The sequence below is a fragment of the Mobula hypostoma genome, chromosome 6, assembly GCF_963921235.1.
Source record: "Mobula hypostoma chromosome 6, sMobHyp1.1, whole genome shotgun sequence".
NCBI classification, from domain to species: domain Eukaryota; kingdom Metazoa; phylum Chordata; class Chondrichthyes; order Myliobatiformes; family Myliobatidae; genus Mobula; species Mobula hypostoma.
Genome location: NC_086102.1, coordinates 132,573,419 through 132,596,779, shown reverse-complemented (window position 1 = coordinate 132,596,779; position 23,361 = coordinate 132,573,419). Strand labels below are relative to the sequence as shown.

At 40.0% G+C, this 23,361-nt stretch overlaps 1 protein-coding gene across 9 annotated transcripts in view; it reads left to right on the top strand.

The window, feature by feature from the left end:
* Window positions 1–23,361, top strand: part of raph1a (Ras association (RalGDS/AF-6) and pleckstrin homology domains 1a) — a 197,605-nt gene that overhangs the window by 101,403 nt on the left and 72,841 nt on the right. For 8 of the 9 annotated variants that reach the window (XM_063051742.1, XM_063051745.1, XM_063051747.1 and 5 more), the window contains 2 exons: window positions 2,843–3,390; window positions 13,858–13,935. In XM_063051742.1, the coding sequence (XP_062907812.1) occupies window positions 2,843–3,390; window positions 13,858–13,935 (626 nt within the window). The remainder of the gene's footprint in view (window positions 1–2,842; window positions 3,391–13,857; window positions 13,936–23,361) is intronic. The other variant, XM_063051746.1, reaches the window with a different exon arrangement.

Here is a 23,361-nt window from a genome sequence, read left to right as displayed (position 1 = left end):
CATAACCAGGGGAAGGGCAGGAGAATTTGAAAATGTGTGGAAACCTTTATTGGAGTTTCTTGGACGTCAAGGTGCACAGTCATTTTGAAATAGCTGTGTGTTGGTGAGTGCTTCAACAGTTTTTTTCTGATGTGTTTTTATTTTATTTCTTTATTAAGTATGTGAAATGGTATCTCCCTTTTCCTTTGATTGTGAAAAACATGAGGACATGTTTCACTATTCAGTTTAATTATTATTATTGTTTATTTGTATATGTGAAATATATGTAAAATTCAATAAAAATATTGTTTTAAAAATTTTAAAACTATTTTGATAAATGTAATTTTAGCTACCCTTAGCTGCACAAGTAGCATCACACAATGTCAATATCTTCTCTGTTGTTGGTTGGTTGATCAAATCAATGCAGAAACCATCATTAGTTTCCCACAGTCCTGGACAAGGGAATGAAAATGAGCATAAATCTGAACTATACATTGGATTTAGATGAATACAAAGAGCTGATCAAATAACATTTCTTTGTTGCTTCATCTAGATCCCAGAATAATTTTAACTTTGAATGATTCCTCATGTTCTCTCTCTTGTGTTTGCTTGTAGCGTATACATAACATATCTCTTGCACAGCCAAGACTGCGTAAGGAATTTTCCTTTCATCTATTTGCAAGTGCATTTTGCTGTCAAATTAGGGTCTGGTCCTCTGCTTTTGCCTCTGATCTATTTCCTACTACTTTTTTAATTTTCATCATTTTTTAAATTTATTGAGATGAAGTGCGGAATAGGCTTTTCTGTCCGTTTGAGCCACACTGCCCAGCAGTCTCCCAATTTAACCCTAGCCTAATCACGGGACAATTTACAATAACCAATTAACCTGCCAACCAGTACTACTTTGGACTGTGGGAGGAAACCAGAGCACTTTGAGGAAACCTATGTGGTCATGGGGAGAACGTACAACTCCTTACAGGCGGTGGTGGGAATTGAACCCGAGTTGCTGGTACTGTAAAACATTGTGCTAACCACTTCCCAAGCCTTTGTCAATTCAGTGCAACCATTCTTTGATTCCTGCCTCATATTTTCATTGGAATCTGTTCTTTTTTTCCCCCCTTTTGTCATAATTTCTTAAGCAGGTAATCTGGGTGTGATCATGTTTCAGCAAGAAAGATGAAAGTTATTGTAAGTTCTCAGCAGATCAGGCAACATTTGCAGATGGAGGAACAGGCAAACATGGTGGGAGTTGGGTGGGTGTAGGATCTCACCAGTTTCTCTTGAAATCATGGAACTAAAATACTTTCTGCCCCTTTGCTATATGCTATATTGCTGAATATTTCAGAAGCTTTTACCTTTATTTCAGCATCCATAATGTTTTACTTGTATACTTGAGAAGGACCATTAAATGTAAAGCATTCTGGGGTGCCCTGAAAGATGCAGTGCAAATGCAGGATTTTACTCCTTTAAATGTCAGGAAAACCCATAACCTTTCCCTTTGGTGTCTGAGGTAAACACCAATCCTTAGCTGCTGATGCAAATCTGCATTTCATGTCTTTCTTGGTACTCTCAAAGCATTTGCCTTTGCTTGTGACATAGCTATTTGGAGCAATTTCACATAGGCTGTCTAGTGACCTCTACTGAAAGCTGCCTGTATTTGTACCTACTGCAAATATAAAATGGGCTTTGGCTGTCAACCTTTCTTACCTTTGTACATTAGTCTCTGTCCCCATTTTGAGCAACAAACTGAGAATGTTGATATTTATCTAAGAAAAACTGGCCAGATGACTGAACATGTGCCTCCACTGAGCAAAACACAAGAATCAAATAGTGTGAGGAAATTGAAGATGAGAATAACTTATTGTCAATGTAATTTTTGAGGCACAGCACTGAGGTGGATGGATGCTTCCCTACACAGCTTTATATACCTAGGGTTCTCCCCGCTTGTTTAACCTGAGGTAATTCTGTTACTACTGCCTTGTGATATGATGCTTATTACTGGGTGGGGTAATGAGCAACTTTCTCTCATTCTATAAGCTTTGTACGAACATGGGCTTGTTTTCCTAAGCCGCTACTTTTCTACTTATTTCATATAAGATTAAAAACACTGTGACATAAATGTCAGCCTCTGCTTCATTTACCCACCCCATCCTACCCCCATTCTCTGTGCTTGTCAAGATAAATTCCCTAATTGATGCAGATCCCCTGAAGTTTCAAGGTTAGAGGAATATAGATTTAAGAGCATTATTTTTCTCAAAAGGGCACAGTTCGAATCAGTGTCCAGCTCACTTCTCTGTGTCAGCCAAGTATCCCCCACCTGAGCCTGTCCCACCTGCCTGGGTTTGACTCGTCTCCCTCTCTTCTCGCTGCCAACATTGGGCAGGTGGTGCAGCAGTGCTGGGTTCACGCTGCTAGGTTTGGGAGTAGTTGTTGCCCTTCACCCATGGAGCTCCTGGACCAGCTTCATTTGCCATGGCTATGGACTCATTGCAGGGACTCAGTGGTTCATGTGCATTATTTGTTTCCTACTTTTATTGTTTGCACAGTTTGTTCTTTTTTCACACACTGGATGTTTGTCAGTCTTTGTTCTGTGTGTTTTTTTTTGAGGATTCTATTGTGTTTCTTTGTTTTGTGGCTGTCTGTAAGAAGATGAATGTTGAGGTTGTATATGGTATACATATTTTAATAATAAATTTACTTTAAACTTTGAGCTCACTCCAGAAAGGACTTGTCCAATCCAGACGCCACATTTCTACCTCTTGTTGAAGTTTGTCAGAAGTCAGCATAATTCCTGAGGATTATAGAAACTTACAGGAGCATCTTTTTTCTTTGTCTAATTTTGTATGTGTTGTGTTTCTTTCAGAGGCTCTGAGCCAAGGTGATGGAGTGGATCTGGATGCACTCATGGCAGATCTCTGCACTATGGAACAGGAACTCAGCAGTATCAGTAAGGAACCCTCCAGACAAGACAGTATGAGAAAATCCCTCAAGGAGGTGGTACCTGGTCAAGTGCACAGCAAAGAAACCAAATCAGCTCAGAAACAGTCCATTAATCAAGCAACTTCTAAACATGGAAGTTTGAAAGGATCTTCAGCCAGAAGCCCAAAATCTTTGCATTCCAACCTTTCTCTGGATGATATCACTGCTCAACTGGAACAAGCCTCCCTCAGTATGGATGAAGCAGCACGCCAGGCCAGCACCATGACACTCGAGATTAAGCCCACTGTAACCAGTCAGCATCGACGAGCAGGCTCAGCTGGTACCGTTAGTGATGTAGATATCCGCTCAACTAGTACTTCATCTCGATCCAGTATTACCTCTGCTACATCAAGCCAGGATTCGTTGGACATTGACAAGGTTACTCGACCACAGGATCTTGATTTGAACCAGCGAGGACAACCGGCAACAGAGGTATTGTCATGATAATTGCTTCTGTTTATTTTGTTATGCCAATTTGTTACATGTAGGTTTGAATAGTAATTCTTTTTTGGAACCAAATGACATTTATAAGGAAAAACAAGTTAAGAGTTCAGGCAGCCTGCTATCCTTGGTGTTACCATCTCTAAAGCAAGATAATTTTTTTTAACCTAATATTTCTGTTGTCATACTGCTTTTCCTGTATCCCAGTCCCTTCAAGTTTCTGCAGTTTCTCTTTGTTGCTAATCATATGCTTAAAAATCCAATTAATCAGTCTACAGAAATTGAAAGAAGTCACTGATACAGGATGTTTGTAACATGGATTTGAATGTATACATCAGCTGAGTTTGTGTCATTAAGGTAGAGCACAGTTTTGTCTGGAGATGGCATATCACTTAAATTTGAAGTTTGCATCAACTTAGTTTCCCATGTCTTGGTGCAACTAATGTGCCTGGTTTATTTGTCGGTCTCTGCCTCAATGAGTGCAGAGCACTATGTGTAGCTGCATCATGAATGGGAAGAAATTAGCTAGTTTGTATTTATGATCATGATTCAATAATACCAGGATGTCAAGCTGGGGACAGATCAGACTCGGTATTGATACCTGTATGATTAATTGTAAAATTACAAAATCATAGAATAAGCCAACATAATAGCTGAGATTTGGTTCATTGTGCTGGCAACTTGAAACAACTATTTCTTTGCTCTTTCCTCAAAGACCTACGCCATCTTCCTTTTCAAGTAAATATTAAGCTCCCTTTGGAAGATACTGCTGAATCTTTGTCACTTCATATCATTTCCAAATTGCAAAATGGTGTCAAAAGAATTCTCTTCTGCCCTTTAGTTCATTCACTATTTACTTTAAACCTTTGTGCTCTGATCATTTCTCATATGCCACTAGAACTAATAAATGCGAAACCTGTATCAAACCTTTCCTTAAGCTTTTGTTCCAAACAAAATAGACTCTAATTCTTCAGCCTTTCCATGTTTTTCATTCCTGGTGTTAAATATACTTTGCAGCTCCACCAGTGCCTTTGCTGTCCTTCATACGTATAGGCCCTGGACTGATGTTCAGCTGGGAACAAGTGAATGATTTACCAAGATTTAACATAGTTTTCTTGTGTGCCTGTATGTAGCAAGACATGAACAACATGTAGGCAAAGGCTTGTGTCAGGCAATGACCATCTCCAATAAGAGACATTTTATTGAATTGAATTGACTTTATTAGTTACATCCTTCATATACATGAGGAGTAAAAATCTTTACGTTACTTCTCCGTCTAAATGTGCAATGTGCAATTTATAGTAACTAATAAATATTATGTACAATTGCGTCAGCATGAATTAAGCAGTCTGATGGCTTGGCAGAGGAAGCTGTCCCGGGGCCTGTTGGTCCTGGCTTTTATGCTGTGGTACCGTTTCCCAGATGGTAGCAGCTGGAACAGTTCGTGGTTGGGGTGATTCAGGCCCCAATGATCCTTCAAGCCCTTTTTACACACCTGTCTTTGTAAATGTCCTGAATAGTGGGAAGTTCACATCTACAGATGTGCTGGGCTGTCCGCACCACTCTCCGCAGAGTCCCGCGATTGAGGGAAGTACATTTCCCATACCAGGCAATGATACAGCCAGTCAGGATGCTCTCAATTGTGCCCCTGTAGAAAGTTCTTAGGATTTGGGGGTCCATACCAAACTTCTTCAAATGTCTGAGGTGAAAGAGGCACTGTTGTGATGTTTATGCCAAAGAACTTAAAGCTGTTCACCCTCTCAACCCCAGATTCATTGATGTCAATAGGGGTTAGCCTATCTCCATTCCTCCTGTAGTTCACAACCAGTTTCTTTGTTTTTGTGACATTGAGGGAGAGGTTGTTTTGTTGACACCACTGTGTCGGGGTGATGACTTCTTCCCTGTAGGCTGCCTTATTATTATTTGAGATTAGGCCAATCAGTGTAGTATCGTCAGCAAATTTAATTAGCAGATTGGAGCTGTGGGTGATGACACAGTCATGGGTATACAGAGAGTAAAGAAGCCCTGAGGGGCACCTGTGTTGAGTGGCAGAGATGAGGGAGCCCACTCTTATCACCTGCCACCGATCTGACAGGAAGTCCAGGATCCAGCTACACAAGGCAGGGTAAGGGCTGAGGTCTCTGAGCTTCCTGCTGAGCCTGGAAGGAATTATGGTATTGAATGCTGAACTGCCAGTCTTCCATACAACCTCTTCCAGGCCTATGCTCTGGAAAGAGACTGAAGGAAAACTTTCCAGGTGCAGATCCATGGTTTTGCCAGACTAACGGTGCCACCACCACCAGTCCAAGAACAGCATTCTCACGTAAGCATCCTTCTCCAGATATGTAAAGATGATATGTAGAGCATAGCTATTTTGTTGTCTGTCGATCGGTTGTGTTGGTAGGCGAATTGTAGAGGGTCTAGTGTGGGTGGTAGCATGCTGCAGATGTAGTCCCTGACCAGCCCCTCAAAGCATTTGCTTATTATTGAGCTGAGTGTGACAGGATGCCAGTCGTTCAGACATGTTACCTTGGTCTTTTTAGGTACAGGAGCAATGGTGAATGTTTTGAAGCAGGAGAGCACTCTACACTGGGAGAGGGAGAGATTAAAAATGGCTTTAAATACGCCTGCCAGTTGTGCTGCGCACACTTTGAGTACCCGTTGCGGGACAGCCTTGCGACTGTCCACTCATTGGAAATACCTGCATAAATGGGCCTCAGAGATGATCAAGCTGTAGGTCACATCAACAGCTCTCCTCAGGGGCTAAATGTTGGCAACATCGAATCGAGCATAAAAAAAAGACTTAGCTCGTCTGGGAGAGAGGCAGCGATGTTGGAAACTCCACTGCGTTTAGCTTTGAAGTCTGCGATGGTGTGTAGAGCTTGCCATAAGCTGCGTGTGTTGTTGGTGGAGAGTTGTGTCTGAACCTTGTCCCTGTCTTGTCGTTTCACTGCCTTGATGACTTTGCACAGATTGTAGCTGCATTTCTTGAGTGTCTGCTGATTACCGGCAACGTAAGTGTGTCGCACGGTAAGTGCTGCTTGCACGGAACTGTTGATACAGGGTTTCTGGTTTGGAAAGACCCTGACCGATTTCTGGGGGACAACATCCTCAATGCACTTCCAGATGAAATTGTGACCCTATCCGTGAACTCAGAGACATCCTCAACATGGAAGACATTCCAGTCGACGTCATCAAAGCAGTCCTGTAACATGGAGGCTGATTGGACAGACAAACAGTGGATGGTTTTAACTATGGCTGCCTCGTGTTTCAGCTTCTGCCTGTATTTTGGCAGCAACAAGATGGAGGAGTGATCCGATTTTCCAAAAGGGGGGGGGGGGCGAAGGAGCACCTTGTAAGCGTTGCGGAAGGGAGAGTAGCGGTGGTCGAGTATGCTTTCTCCACGTGTGCTCACCTGGATGTGTTGACAAAATTTGGAGAGACTTTAGTCAGCGACGTTCTGTTAAAGTCACCAGCAACAATGAAGGTAGCCTCCAGGTATACAGTCTCCAGGGTGCTGATGGTCTTATACAATTCCTTGAGAGCCAAGTCAGTATCAGCCTGTGGTGGAATATACACAGCTGTGATAATAACTGCCGTGAACTCCCTAGGCAGCCAGAAATGTGTACACAGCAGCACCAGGTACTCCAGATCTGGGGAACAAAAGGATTTGAGGGCATGCACATTCTGGGGGTTGCACCAGGCATTATTGACCATTAAGGAAGCCACCCTTCTTTAATATTCACTGGAATTACCATCATTAAGCTCCCCCTCTATTAATATCCTGAAAAGATGGCCATTTATCGGAAACTCAATGGGACCAGTTACATGAATATTGTGATTATAAGACCAGGTGTGTGGCAGGGTATCCTTTGGTAAATGACTCATCTCCTGGCTCTGAAAGCTTTCCATCACCTGAGACATGTCAGAAGTGTGATAGGATATGCTGAGCGCTGCTCCAGGAGTATCCAGGAGGTCGAAGATCATCCAGGTCAAAGTAACTCTCACCATCAACTTCCTCAAATATTGATACTTTTCTGAAAAGGGATCCAGTGCTTTCCTGACATATATGACAAAGAAAAGATGGCAGAGTTTGTCATCGAAATGTCAGTTAAAATCATTACCTGTACCCAGCCAGAAGCCCAAGGAGATTTTTATTATTTTTTTTTGTTACGAACAACCATTAGTGTGCACATTCACAAGATGCATCATAAAAACAGCAACAATAGGATTCTTCACCAGCACCTCTGATACCCATAACTCCTATTCCCTAGGACAGTGGTAGTAGGGCACATGGAAATGTGTTGCCTTTCCTTCATTACCTCTGGGTCAAAGTCCCAGAACTTCCGAAAAAGGTGATCACACAAAATGCAGATATACAAGATTTTCTTCAATGGTAATTAGAAATTGACATTAAATGATGGCCTTGCCAATGATACCCACATTCTGAGGTTTTGTAACAAAAAAAAATTGCCACTACTTTTTCACTGCTTGCTAAATTCTGTGTTGCATCTTCTGAATACATTGGAAAAATATCTTGCATTCCGTGAACCAGATCTCTTGTTTGTATCAAAAAATACTATTATTCCTAGTAGTGAACCCCATGGGCCTGAACACTTCCTTCCAGTTTGAGAAATATGCAGTCACCATCACAAACAAGAGAAAATCTGCAGATGCTGGAAATCCAAGCAACACACACACAAGGCTGGAGGAACTCAGAAGGCCAGGCAGCATCTATGACAAGAGTACAGTCGCTGTTTCGGCCCGAGGCTCTCAGGAAATGCTGAGTTCCTCCAGTATTGTGTGAGTCAGCATCACTCTTTGCTTTCTATGCTGTTGCCAATGTTCAGTACACAGAACCATTGTCTCATGAATCACATGGGCTTCAGTTTTGCTAACATGTCTAGTTTCTGTTACGTTGAAAGTCCAAACACAGCAGCTGAATATGCTTGATGGAAAAAAATGAATATATGGACAGTCAGTATAAATATCTATAAACACTGACCAAGCCTATCACTGCACCATTTCTTCCTGTGATAACAATACGTGTGAGTCTGCTCACCATGAGCTGCTTTCCTTGAGCTGTGTTCAAGAGAGGCTAGACAGTTTGGATTTCTATTCCTTAGAGTTTAGAAGAGTAAAAGGTGACTTTATTCAAACATATAAGATCCTAAACATTGACTTAATGTTGAAATGTTTTCATAATGGGGGAATCACTAACAAGAAGACATAGCTACCAAATATGGGGCCAATAGTTTACAACTGAGTTGTGTAGAAATCGGTGTAGATGCCAGTGAATCTCTAGAATTCTCTGACACTGTGATTGGTGGAGGCCAGGTCATTTGACGTATTTAAGGTAGAGATAGGATTGAAGGAAATGTGGAACTGACGCAGAAGAGGAATTGAAGTCAGCAGAGATCAGCCTTGGTCATATTGTATAGTACGAAAAGTGACTTACTCGTGGCTCCTGTTTTCTTGTCGCAAACACAAGGAATTCTGCAGTTGCTGGAAATTCAAGTAACACACATCAAAGTTGCTCCTATTTTCTTGTGTTTGTTTTCATGTGAAAAGTGGATCATGTTCTTTGTGTGTTCATGTGATAAGCCTTTAAAATTGTTATTTACATTATACAAATAGACTATAGCAAATCAATGACATTGAAACAGTTCTATTAAAAAAAATCCCTCCACTCTCCTCCTTCTATTCCCCACTCTGGCCTCTTACCACTTCTCACCTGCCTATTACCTCCCTCTGGGGGTCCCCCCCTTCCCTTTCTCCCATGGTCCACTCTCTTCTCCTATTATACTCCTCCTTCTCAAGTGCTTTATCTTTCCAACCCACCTGGCATCACCTATCACCTTCTAGCTAGCCTCTTTCCCCTCCCCCCACCTTTTTATTCTGGTGTCTTTCCCTTCCTTTCCAATCCTGGAGAAAGGTCTCTGTCCAAAACATCATTTCCGTGTCTCCATAAATGCTGCCTGGCCTGCTGAGTTCCTCCAGCATTGTGTGTATGTTGCTTTGGATTTCCAATATTTGCAGACTTTATGTCTATAAATTAATACTGGCTCACACCCGGCTGGTGATTTGTGGACCTCACCCTCTTCAAAGCAGCAAAGCAGAAATTGAAGAGTCATTTCTCAAGTACACTCCATGAGCATCAAACTTGAAAGTCTTATTAATTGGAGTCACAGATAATTTAACTACTTTACCCCATTGTGTTGTTTATTTTTGTTAAAGCAAGTGATTCATCGTGCAAAATTATGCTAACTTGATCTTCTACTTAAAAGGGAGAAAGGCAAGGAGAAAGAATTGATGTTTAGTTGTGAAACAATTTGTTCTGAAAAGGGCATTTGCAAATGTAACTATTCTGTGGTGATCTTTACTGGGTTTTGTAATTTAATCTGACCCTGCCCCCTTCAAGGCAGACTGAGTGTTGTGCTCTGGTTTATTTTCAGCAGAGAGGATCATCAGATTATGGACTGAAGTCTAGCTGTCTGATTTTGTCTATTTTTTCTCTCCCTTTCCTACCCAGAAGGAAAATGCCTTCTATAATTTTGTTCATTCAGAGTTAGCATCAAATACTGCCCGGTCAAATTCACTGCACTACTTTTGTTTAAATACTTCAATCTGTCAATTTGTTTTTGGATCAAAGTTTACCTTGTTTATGGAACCTGGCTATGTGCAAATCATCTGCATTTCGTTTTTATTTATACCTCAGCATTATGTAAGAACTTCCTGGGACTCTGTTGCATGACATGTAGAATACAATTATCTTAGATGAGTTGAATACATAATATCATACTTCTGTTTTAAAAGGAGATTTTTTTTGTCCATGTTGCATAGTCATAATAACTTGATGGCTCTTTATCTCAGTGTGAACAGAAGTGTAAATTGTCCTTTCACTTTATTCATTATCTTGTCTTTTCTACAAAACAAGTAATCTGGGCAAAGAAAAATCCATTTATGCTAAGGGAGCTTGTAAAATAGAAATCTGCTTATAATTTAAAAAGAATACTATCTACAAATAAGTAAATCTAAAATTTTCTATAATGTCATTACTTTGACAGAAAAATGGCAAACTGAGATGCTTAGGAGGAGGAATATTTCTATGGCCCATACCAACTTGACTGAGCTTTAAACCCACTGAAATAACCAAGCAAGCTACTCAGTTTCATCAACCTCTAGTGCACGAGTTCCCAACCTGGGATCCACAGACCCTCAGTCCATGGCATAATAAAGGTTGGAAACCTCTGCTCTCAAGCAATGGTTAAGAGTAACAGTCCATCACCTCTACAGGCCAGTGAAATGGACAAAGAATGGCAAAAGCTACATCCTGAATATAAAGTTTAATAAATGACATTGTAGTCTCTTCTGTCAGTGCACCCCTCTTCAAAGCTGTCTGGTAGGAACATGGAGTAAAACCCTGGTAATATTGAAAAAACAGAAACATTTACTGCTATCTTTTTGGCTTGCAAACATTAAACTCGACAACAGCAAAAATTATTGATATCTGACTAAATTACCTTTGAGCTTTGAGAGGGTGGTAGTGAATCTAAATTAATATCAAGTTATTTCTTTGAATTATAGTTCTGCAGTGTATTTCCTGGACGCTAAATGGTGGTTGAATACATGACTACAAACTGTATTCAAGATTATTTAATGTCATTTCCAGCACACAAGTGTAAAGGAGAAAGAAATCATTGCTATTCCCCGTCATCCTTCGTTGCCCACTGTCTATATTGTCCGTACAAATATTAGAATCCATGTTGATTTTCCCCTTCCCGGCATTGGAATAACGTTGTTTGTGGCACTTGGGTTGAGATAGAATAATGTGAGGGGAAATTTGGAATCCATATGGGACCTCCTTAGCTAGTGATCAAGCTGCTGTGTATTTTGCCAGATTGCACATCAGAATTTGACTGCCTCTATTGATTTGGTCAACCATGGTGGTATTTTGATAAATCCTAAATGCTGAGAAGAGTTTAGAACATATTGGGGGATTCACTCAGGGAGTTCTCAACCTGGGGTTCACCATCTCCTGGTTAATAGTAAGGCTCCATGGAACCTCTACTCTTTAGAAATCAAGTTTTGTTCTGAATCATTGAATGATCAATGAAATTTATGCTGAATCATTGGAATTGGGCAGTCTGCAAGGGTGTTATAAGCCCAAATATCGAAATGGGAGAAAAAGAATTGTTCACTTAAAGTGATAAATATATAGCAAAATTATGCAAGTTGGTGGTAGCGAATAATATGGGAGAAAATTGGGGAAATTGGTTAGATATTGAAGGAGATATTACAGTTATCCCCTCAATAGTTAGATATTGCAATTAAGATGCCTGACTTTGTCATAGTTCAGAAAACTATTAAGACTTCTGCATTCTCGCACAGTATATACTAATAAGGTGAGGGACATTATCAAAGAATGACTTGTAAAGTAAGAGGAAGTCTGTGACAGCTCAGCTGGATCTGGCAATTCAGGGCTATCCAGCTGTGGCAAGTAGCAACTGTGAAATGAGGTTTTGGATTAGTGCCACAGCCTGAGATGAGCCATTTGAATAAACTGTACTACATATATTTAGTAGAATAGTTCCTGGAGCAAGGGAATTCTGATCTCCAACAGAGAAAGCTAGGCTGTTTTCCTTGGAGTAAAATAGATTGAGAGATGATTTGTTGGAAATGTATTGAGGGGATAGGGATATATTTTTTGTGAATGAAGAGTATTCTCAGATGATTCAGATTGTAGGAGGTGAAGACTTGTAAAGGGCAAAGGTAATTGGGATGTAAGGAAAAACATTTTTTTACATAAAGAATGATAATAACTGAGAACTCTGATTCACTGAAATAGTGTAACTAGATCAATCCAAAGAGAATTAGAAAGGTAATTGAGGGAAATTAACCTATAGGTTATGGAGAAGGAACATGTAAATAGGACAGAATGAAATACTCTGCAGGAAACTAGTTTTAATTCCCTCTTGCCTTTCTGCTTATCCTGGCCTCCATCATTCCCTGTCCTACTATGCCCAACAGGCACCTTAGACCGTCCCAGTTCTCGCACCCCAGAAGGCAGTGCTATCATAATAAAAAAACTGGACCAATTTAGCCTGTTTTCTCTGGGGTTCAGCAGAATACAGGGGGATCTCACTGAAATGCTCCAAATTCTGACAGGACTAAATGGGCTGGATGCAGGGTGAATGTTTCATTTGACTGAAGCTGTCAAAAACTAGGGGTCATTATCAGTTATTTAGAATTCAAATAAGGTTTCCTCCATCAAAGGGTGGTGAACTTGTGAATTATTCACCACAGAAAGGTGTCACTGTATGTAAGAAGGAATTGAATAGATTTCTAGACATAATCCTGAAGCATAGGTGAAGAGAGCAGGAATTGGACAGTTTGATTTGAATGGTGCAGTACACTTGAAGGGCTAAATTGCCTCCATTCCATTTTCTAACACTCATTCATCTCCTTCCTTCTATTTCCAGTATTTACTTGCTTTCTCTGGAAGCCACTTGCCTACCATCTTCATTTAATAAGCAATTGTTCTGTGAGGAAGCCAGGGGTTTTGGATTTGTTCATCACATATTTGCATTGTTGAATTTTTCATTTGTTTTGTAACCTGATATTTTAAGTGTGTCAAAAAATAAGATTCTAAGAACTGTCACCATCTTCCTTAAAATATATTCCAAACACTCATGTAACTGGAAAGTATAAGCATTTCCTGAAAAAATAATTCCAAAGAACCAAGATAAGAATGTTTCAACTAGCTGTTTTATTGACTGGTAACTAATGCTCATGCCTTTATTTCATAACAGTCCCCAGAGAAGTGAGAACTTTGATTCTGTGTGTGGAGCAGACAGATGGTTGGCAATAAATTAAATGAGATCATGGGGCCCTTTGGTGCATATACAAAGTGAAGACTATGAAACTGTTCATGCATCAACCCTGTACATTAGGGGGTATATTCACCAAAGAACAGGCGGAGCAGAGATGTAGAATATTGGCACCCAGGATATGAGATGCAAAACTATATAGAAGCATTCTGCTCTGACAACTGGTCACCTTGTCATGAAGACAGTTGCGGGCAGAAATCTTGAATCTACCAAACCTTAAATAAATGTGTCTTCTATGTTGTGTGATGTCCACATCTGAGTTAGTGTTAGACAAGTTAATTGCAGTCTTAACACTTTAAAACATTTTTGAGTTGCACTGTAATACCTAAGGAAGGAGTATTTGATGTATTTTTCAAATTCATAGGTATATAATTGTAAGTATGTATTGTGATTGACTCATACTCACACGCTTGTTTAAGGAGCAGCTGACTGATTCAGAAATTATCCCCTTTTCCTTCTCCTCTGCACCCACAGTGTAAAGAGTCTTGATTTGTTTCCTTTTGCATGATTTTAAACAAATTTCCTTCCCTGCTTTTTTTCCATTCCTGTTTCCCTTGCACCTCCACAGCATGTTCCCTCGAATCGGCTCAGTAAACAGGTCAGACGCCATCTTGACTTTATGGAGGAAGACTTGGAGCTAAGGACTGTAAGTCATTACTGTAGTGCATTTGTGCATGGTTTTTCTGTAATTTTCCTTCCTCGCATGTATTGGCTTTTCTACTGTCCCCAGCTTATATTATTTGTTATTTCACACAGCTCCTTTCTTACCTGGTATGGTTCTCATTAAATAAATCAGTAAAAGTTATCAGCATCTGACATACAGATGCTTTCTCAGGCTCAGTTAAATTAAAAGCCCCTGCTTTTAGAGAGCTACAACATTGACAAAAAATTAGAATCTCTGAAACTTCTCCAAAGAATAAACAAAGGGGATAAACATCCCTTTGTTTATTCTATGGAAATGCACTAATGTAGAACCTTGAGTTTAATCTTTCAGAAGAGTTATCTGAAGAAACCCCTCAATTTATTTGGATTTCTCTTTCACATTGGTAAATCTCCTGGCTGCTTTCTTCACTTATGCATCCCTAACTTAGTTTTACAGATGAAGAATAGCCACAAAAACCACAGCAGTAAATTCATGGCTTTAGTAAGGGGCAAGAGAGACAAGAAGCTCACTGCCGTAAATAAGTAAAAATATTTGTAGCTGAATTATTTTTATGATGTTTTTGTATTTAATGAAGTGGCATGTACACCTAGGATTTTGATAATTAGCAAATAAAAGATGATGTGATCATTTTGTTTCTGTGACTTGTCCACAGTCATCTTTACAGTTTAATTAGTTGCTATTGGTGTAATTTCAGAGATGCTGTGCCAATTTGCACCTGACAGCATTTTTCTTGTGTCTCAAATCACTGTTTCTTAGCCAAAAATGTAACCCCTTTTTCAGTGTCCTGAGAGGCAAATCCAGTTCAGTGGAAGTGATGTTCCAGGTGTTCCTGAATGCACAGCCTTTCCTCATAAGTGTGCTGAGAAACTTTGCCGTTGTACCAAAATAACTCCTTGCTGCATTACATTGTGAAAACGGAGAAACAAGTTCAGCCTATCTTAACTCCTGATCAGCAAGCACTGATTTCATTCACCAGTTCAATTGGAACTGCATATCCTTCAACTTAAACCCTTTGAGATTCGAAGGTACAAATTGGAACAAATCCCAAGTCCTTTTGTAAAAGCCGGGCTCAGCAGAAATAGTTTTTTCCCATTCTTGTAACAATTTTGTTCAATACAGTAATGAAAGCCACTATATGCTGCTTAGCAACAGTTTGCAGCCATAAAGCCAATTTATAAATGTGCCATAATTCCTTTCTCAATAGAGAGGCTCTGAAATGATCTGTAAGGGTAATTTATGATGACAGATTTAAATCATTTGTTGATTTATTATTTACTTAAGTACATATTTCTGTTTTCTTCCACTGTGCATATTGATAACTGACAAACCCCACTTAGGTACCCTGCCTAAGGAACAAGATTACTCTGAAATTGATATCAGTAAAGCCAAAACTCAGCCTTGTCATGTCTATGTATGCAGTTTATTCAGACAATATCAATTTGCATTTATAAAATAACAATGCTGAAAAACATGATCAATGCATAACAGGCAAAAAAAATTAGAAACTAAAAGGTTTCCCTTTAGGATCATTTGAAGGAAGGGGTATAGGGAGAAAACACATCTTAAAGCTTCAGTGGTTATATCCCTGGCTTTTAGTGATTAGAAATGGAAGATTTGGAGAAGGGTGGAATGGGAGGTTGTAGGTCAGGTGGAAATTACAAAAGCAAGTGCAGAGAAAGCAATAAGGCTTTGAACACAAGGATAAGAATTTTCAAATATACTTTTGGTGGACTATAACAGGAGCCAGTGTAGAAGACAAGGCTCACTAATGATTAATGAGTGCAGATTGGCACATTTACATAGGCTAGAACAGTGTTTCCCTACCCTTTTTAGCCCTTTTATACTATGCACTTTCATACTTGCCAACACCCCTCTTAGGTACAATATACTTTCCGGCACCCCCATAGTGTAAAAACATGTCTACCATATGCTAACATAAGAATGATTCTGCTTTAAATTTGTATTTGTCTTTAAACCTAGCTTACACAGTACCTGTGCACTGTACAACAGCTTCAATATCAATTTGATCCTTGAGCTTGATGGTTTTTAGCAAGGGTTGAAATAACTGGTTCAAATTATTAAAGCAAAAGCCTCAAGTCCCTACACAACAATATCCAAGTGGTTTCCATTTTTTGTAAGTATGTCGCTCACTGCACTGAAGCCTCTTTCAACAAGGTAGGAGGATGGAAATGTAATGAAGAGCAGTTTGGCGCTTCTCCAAAAACCAGGAAACTTAATGTGACAGTGTAGCCACATACCACAAAAGATGACATTTTTGAAAAGCGTTTTTGCTTCTTCATTCTGAATTTTGGTAATTTCTTCTTACAAGTTCCCTTCCTGTTCTTCCACCTTACAAAGAAATGGTTTAATTATCCAGCCCGGATTTCCAGGTCATTCAAATCCTTGAATTGATTCTGGAAATTCTTCTTCAGCGATTCCAGATGTAAGCAGTACTCTTGCAAATCACTGTCTGTGAAAGAGAGTGCCATATTTTCCATAAAGGGGAACTGTGAGAACATTCTTCCTTTGATGTTTTGCTTATATAGTTCCAATTTTCTGATAAAAGTGGACACTGTACTTTTTGCCTGGATTAAATTGGTATTCTCACCCTGCAGTTTCATATTTAGATTATTAGTTTTGTCGCACATTTCGGCTAAGTATGCCACATATCAACTAAAAGTTCAATCTTGTTTCCCACGCTCTTGTCCACTGAGCAAAAAATCAACCACAGTGTCATAAAGATCAAAGACATGTTTTAAGCAGCAGTCTTTTGATAGCCAAATGCACTTCAGTGTGAAGAAGCAAGTGTTCAAACTTTACATCATTATCTTGGCATAACTGGTGAAATATTCTGCTATTTAATGAATGAGCTTTAATCTTGTTGATAGCAGATATTATAAGTCATTCTTGAAAACAGTCGGTTTCCGAGGTTTTTGGATGCTAGATGTTGACAATGACACAATGGATTGCAAATAGACTTGAAAATTCTTTCTTCGTAAATGCCTCTAAACCAGCATGATGACCCATCCTATATGGTGCTCCATCTGTTGCACAAGAAATCATTTTCCTAATCAAAATACTTTTATCCTCAATATACATTTTGAACATGTTGTAGATTGATTCTCCGTTGGTAATCGTTTTTCTCTTTTTTTACAAAAGAGAATCTCTTTGAACATCTCAAGGAATCCTCAGAGTCGGCAAGTTCACTGATTGGCTCTAATTCACCGTTTTGTTCTGGCCAGTGCTTTATTGTTCCACGATTTGTTTTCTGTGGATCTGTAGAGAAAGTTGAGAGGGTGTACTTGATTTACCGACTGTTAAATTGCATGAATTTATTCCATGTCACAAGTCAAGAGGAACTGTTGGGCATCCTGGTTGCCAATTTATGCATCCCCAATAATGTCTGTTTGGTTGGTAAGGGCAAATGAGATTGCTGAGTTTCAGATGTGTTGTGATGACATGTGCTCACCATCTGCAGAGCTGTGATTCTTTGTGTTCCAGTGACTCATTCTTTTTTTTTGGGAAGTGTCTGCTCTACTAACGGTCGGACAGATCTCGTGTCCTAAGTCAGGGTGCTGCTTACTGCCTGCACCCCGCCACATCCCCCCCTCCCCCACAAACATCCCCAGGAATCTTGAACGCAACTGGCCTACAGATAAAGTTGATAAGGCTTGTCTGTCAACAAAGCCATACCTGAAAGGAACTGGATAAGATCTGAAACCTTTCCACACTGTATTTTGGTTCTTTTTTTTTGCTTTTACACTCATCTGCTGAATCTCTAAGGAAGGCTTGGGAACAGGTTTTATTTTGATTTGTGTTGTAGCAGTGTGAAATAATTTGTTTTCATGTGCAATTTTAGAGAAAAGGTAAGCCTGAACTTGGGGAAATGATGGCAGTTCTTTTTTATTGGTGCCAGAAATATTTAGTTTTTGAAGAAACTTGGGTGAAGGGTCAAGGCTCATTATTCAGAAAAAATACTAAAGACGAATTCAAGATGAGAAGTGGTGATATGAAGTGAAGCTAGGATTGAATATTAAAATGCTACATACTGCAGGCTTGATGGGCTGAGAACAGAACACAGAGCGGTACTGCATAGTACAGGCCCTTCAGCCACAATGTTGTGCTGAACTTTTAACCTGCTCCAAAATCAATATAAAGTGCAAAAGGAAAAGATGTTTCTTCACGTAAACACGAGGAATTCTGCAGATGCTGGAAATTCAAGCAACACACATCAAAGTTGCTGGTGAACGCAGCAGGCCAGGCAGCATCTCTAGGAAGAGGTATAGGCGACGTTTCGGGTGGAGACCCTTTGTCAAGACTAACTGAAGGAAGAGCTAGTAAGAGATTTGAAAGTGGGAGGGGGAGGGGGAGATCCAAAATGATAGGAGAAGACAGGAGTGGGAGGGATGGAGCCAAGAGCTGGACAGGTGATTGGCAAAAGGGATATGAGAGGATCTTGGGACAGGAGGCCCAGGGAGAAGGAAAGGGGGGGGAACCCAGAGGATGGGCAAGGGGTATAGTCAGAGGGGCAGAGGGAGAAAAAGGAGAGAGAGAGAGAATGTGTGTATATAAATAAATAACGAATGGGGTACGAGGGGGAGGTGGGGCATTTGCGGAAGTTAGAGAAGTCAATGTTCATGCCATTAGGTTGGAGGGTACCCAGTCGGAATATAAGGTGTTGTTCCTCCAACCTGAGTGTGGCTTCATCTTTACAGTAGAGGAGGCCGTGGATAGACATGTCAGAATGGGAATGGGATGTGGAATTAAAATATGTGGCCACTGGGAGATCCTGCTTTCCAGTGTGGTCTCACCTGGAAGGACTGTTGGGGGCCCTGAATGGTTGCAAGAGATGAAGTGTAGGGACTGGTGTAGCACTTATGCTTACAGGGATAAGTGCCGGCTGGGAGATCAGTGGGGATGGACGTGCGGATAATCAGGCAGTTAAGTATGCCACAGTACCATATAGACCAGATCAATTAATTGCATTTGTCATGTGACAAAGGAATCACTGAAATATTTTGAGTATTTATAGAGATCTGACAGCTTGGTAGTATGTGTTCGGAATTTTATTTTAAATTCTCATTCCTAAATTGCTGCTGGGATTTTAATTGTGTTCTTTTGATGATTGGTCGGTGAGCATGTTTGCATATATGCTCCTTATGAAAACACTACTTTTGAGTTTAAACTGCATTTTATTTGTCTTAAGTGTATTTTCTGCCTTGATTGAACTAGAAAATATTTACTTTCCAAATACTAAAATGACTTTTTAACTATTCTGAAATGTAAAAGTCATAACCATTGTGTTGAGCAGTCCTGTAATCCTATTGTCAGACCTAATTGCCTTACATTTATTTAATAAGTGCAGTGTGAATAAGCAAGGTAATTATAGCTAATGAGCTTTGCATCAGTGGTAAGGGAATTATTGGAGAGAATATAGAGATGCATTTTTTGTGGGCAAATCCCATTTGAGTTTTTTGAGGAGGTACTGAGAAGATTGCTAAAGACAGGACAATGCACATTGCATGGAATTGGGAAAGGCACTTCATAAGGTCTTGAATGGCAAGCTGATTCAGAAGATTAAGGTACATAGAAAGTAAGGTGAGTTGCTGAATGGATCCGTAATGGGCTTGGTGATAGGAGACAGAGGATAGAGATCAAAGGATGCTTTTCTGATTAAAATTTTGTGACTAGTGGTGTACGGCAGAGATTGGTGCTGGGATCCTTGTTGTTTGTGATGTGTAAATGAGATAGAATTGAATGTAGGAGGTATAATTAGTAAAGTTGCAGATAATACAAAAGTTGGTGGTGTTGTGGATAACAAGAAAAGTTTTCTAAGGCTGCAAACAGAATATGGATGAGATGAAAGGTTGGATGGAGCATTGTCAAATGGAATTTCATCCCAGCAACTGTAGTGTTGATGCATTTTGGTAAATCAAATCAGGGTGGGACAAGTACCATAAATGACAGCAGGAAGGAATGTTGATGAACAAAGTGGTTCACTATTGTTTAAGTCCATAGTTCCCTGGAGGTGGTAGATAGAATGATAAGGAATTCATGTAGCATGTATGCCTTCATAGATTGGGTCCAAGATTATAAAAGTTGGGAAGTTTTTTTGCAATTTGCTACGATACTGGATGGACTGTATTTTTGTAGTATTGTGTGCAGTTCTGGTCCCTACAATAGGAAAGATGAATGCACAGGAGATTCACCAGGAGGTCTTCTGTTATGGGGAACAATTGATTAGATTGGTGATATACAAGGAATCCAGGTATGACCTATGGAAAGCTATTTTTTTTGGGGGTGGGAGTGGAATACGACAGTTACAGTTGAGGTTTGAGACTGAATCGGGTGCACATCAGTTCTGGCAGAGTTTGTAGGCCATTACTTCCTGCAAGGCAAAAACCAACATGAATGGCTGTGATGCTTCACTCCCAGCTGAGCTCAAGGCCTTTTATATACATTTTGAAAAGGAAAATAAAACATCTGTGCTAATACCGAAACTTCGAGTGACCCTGTGATCTCTGTCTTGGAGGACAACGTCAGAATATTTTGCAAGAGGGTGAACTGTCTCAGGGCATCAGTCCCTAATGGTGTATCTAGTAGGGCTCTGAAAACCTGTGCCAACCAACTGGCACGAGTGTTTAAGGACATTTTCAGTCTCTCACTGCTGCAGTAGGAGGTTCCCACCTGCCTCTAAAGGGCACAATCATACCAGTGCCCAAGAAAAGCAGGGTGAACTGCCTCAATGACTCTCCTAGTGGCACTCACATCTGCTGTGCTGAAGTCGTTTGAGAGGTTGGTCATGGCTAGAATCAACTCCTGCCTAAGCAAGGACCTGGACCTGCTGCAGTTTCCCTATTGCCACAATAGGTTTGCAGCGGATGCAATCTCACTGGCTTTCCATTCGGCCTTGGATCACCTGGACAGTAGTAATACGTACGTCAAGTTGCTGTTTATGGATTACAGCTCAGCATTCAACACCATCACCATCATGCCCTCATTTCTAATCAACAAGCTCCAAAACCTAACCCTCTGTATGTCCCTCTGCAACTGGATCCTTGACTTCCTTACCAGGAGATCGCAGTATGTGTGGATTGGAAGTAACGTCTCCTCCTCGCTGACAATCAACACCAGCACAGCTCAAGGATGTATGCTTAGCCCATTGCTCTACTCTCTCTACATCCATGATTGTGTGGCTAGACACAGCTCAAACGGCATCTATAAGATTGCCGACGGCACAACTATCGGCAGAATTTGAGATTGTGACGAGGAAGCGTACAGGAGTGGAATAGATCAGCTGGTTGAGTCGTGTCGCAGCAACAACCTTGCACTAAATGTCAGTAAGACCAAGGAATTGATTGTGGACTTCAGGAAGTGGAAGTTGAGGGAATACATGCAGTTCTCATTGAGGGATCAAAGTGGACATTGTGAGCAGTTTCAAGTTCCTGGGTATCAACACTACTGAGGATTTGTCCTGGGCCCATTGAAACAATTACAAAGAAGGCACACAGCAGTTATATTTCATTTGGACTTTGAGAAGAATTGGTATGTTGCCAAAGGTGCTTGCAAATTTCTACACATGTACCATGGAGAGCATTCTCACTGGTTGCATCACTGTCTGGTATGGAGAGGCCACTGCACAGGATCGGAAAAAGCTGCAGAAAGTTGTAGAATGTGATATCTCAAAAAGGTGGCATCCACCATTAAGGATGCTCATCACCCAGGACGTGCCCTCTACTCATTGCTACCATCAAGGAAGAGGCACAGGAACCTGAAGAGAGACACTCACATTTCAGGAACAGCTTCTTCCTCTCTACCATCATATTTCTGAATGGACAATGAACCTATGAACACTACTTAAGTATTTTTCCCCTCTTTTTGCACTGCTTAATTTTCCTTTCTTATATGTGTGTGTGTGTGTGTGTATGTATATATATGCGTATATATATATATGTGTGTATGTGTGTATGTATATATATATATATGTGTGTGTGTGTATATGTGTATATATATGTGTGTGTGTAGTAATTTATATTATTATGCATTGTAATGTACTGCTGCTGCAAGACAACAAATTTCACAACGAACAGTATGCCAGTGATATGATTCTGATTCTCTTTCCCATGGTAGGAATACCAAAAACAAGAGGTACAAGTTAAGGTGAAAGGAAGCAGCTTAAAAGGGAACCTGAGAGGAAAGTTTTTATTATACAGAGTGGTTGATGACTGGAACTCACTGCCAGAGGAGGTGGTGGAATTAGATACATCACTTTGTTCAAAAGACATTTAGTCATGTATTTTTAAGTAGGTAAAGCGTAGAAGGTCATGGACCTGAAGCTGGCAAATGAGATCAGTGTAGCTGGGGGGAGGGGGCAGGTAAGAAAGTTTGCATTATTGTGGTTGGCTGAAGGGCCCATTTCTGTATTGTACATCTCTGTGACTTAAAATACTGGAATAAGTGTTATTTTTTATCAGTTTGCCTTGTCACAGTTGGATTAGGTGTTGGGTTATAACTGGTTTGCAGGGTTAAACATTGACCATAATCTTTCTTCTTTGCAATTCCTGGAAGGGCAGAGTAGAAAATGTGGGCACTGAGCAAATAGAACCTTTTTAAAGCTTGTATCTATTTTAGACTCTAAAACTATATCTAATATGGCGAAAACAGTTTTCTGCTTTGCTCATAACCTGATTGTTAGAAGTAATGATGAGCACAGCATTCTTCAGAGTTTTGATTAAGCAGTTGGTGTCTTTGCCTTGAATGTTTAATCAAAATTCTGAGGAGTGTTGTGCTCATCACTTCTAACAATTAGGTTATGAGCATATGTGCAGATATTGAATTATAATTTGTTGGGTGTTACTTAATGATTCTGTGAAAGGAAAAGTACAAAAATACTATGTCACAGCCTTTGGCTGCAGCTTTGTACTGTGTAGTTTTTTAAAAATATCCCATACAATAGGATTTTAGCCTCGTTATTCAGTTTTATATGTGGCTTGGCTGAAAAAAATTAGTTTTAAATGCTCAAAGAAAAAATTGTTAATTATTCAAACTCTACACTCAGTCAGTTTATTTCTCTGACACAATAACTAGATCATAGGCAAGATGAAGAAAGGATTGTGATTATTTTGTTTGTGTTTTTTTGTGTTTCATAAGTGAGGTAAATGGTCTATCTTTCCCATAGTTTGGTTCTGTTACAACAAAGGGACACGAGCTAATTTGAACTCCAAAGCCAAACATCAAAAGGGCTGCATTGAACATTTAGGATAAGAATTATGCAATATGGAGCAAATTCCCAAGTGTATTACATGTTAAATGTAAACCATTAATCTTCTCCTTGGTATATAAATGTGTATTTTTGAAACTGCATCAATTTCTGCCCCCACTATCCTTATCTCTCCATGTGTGGCTTAG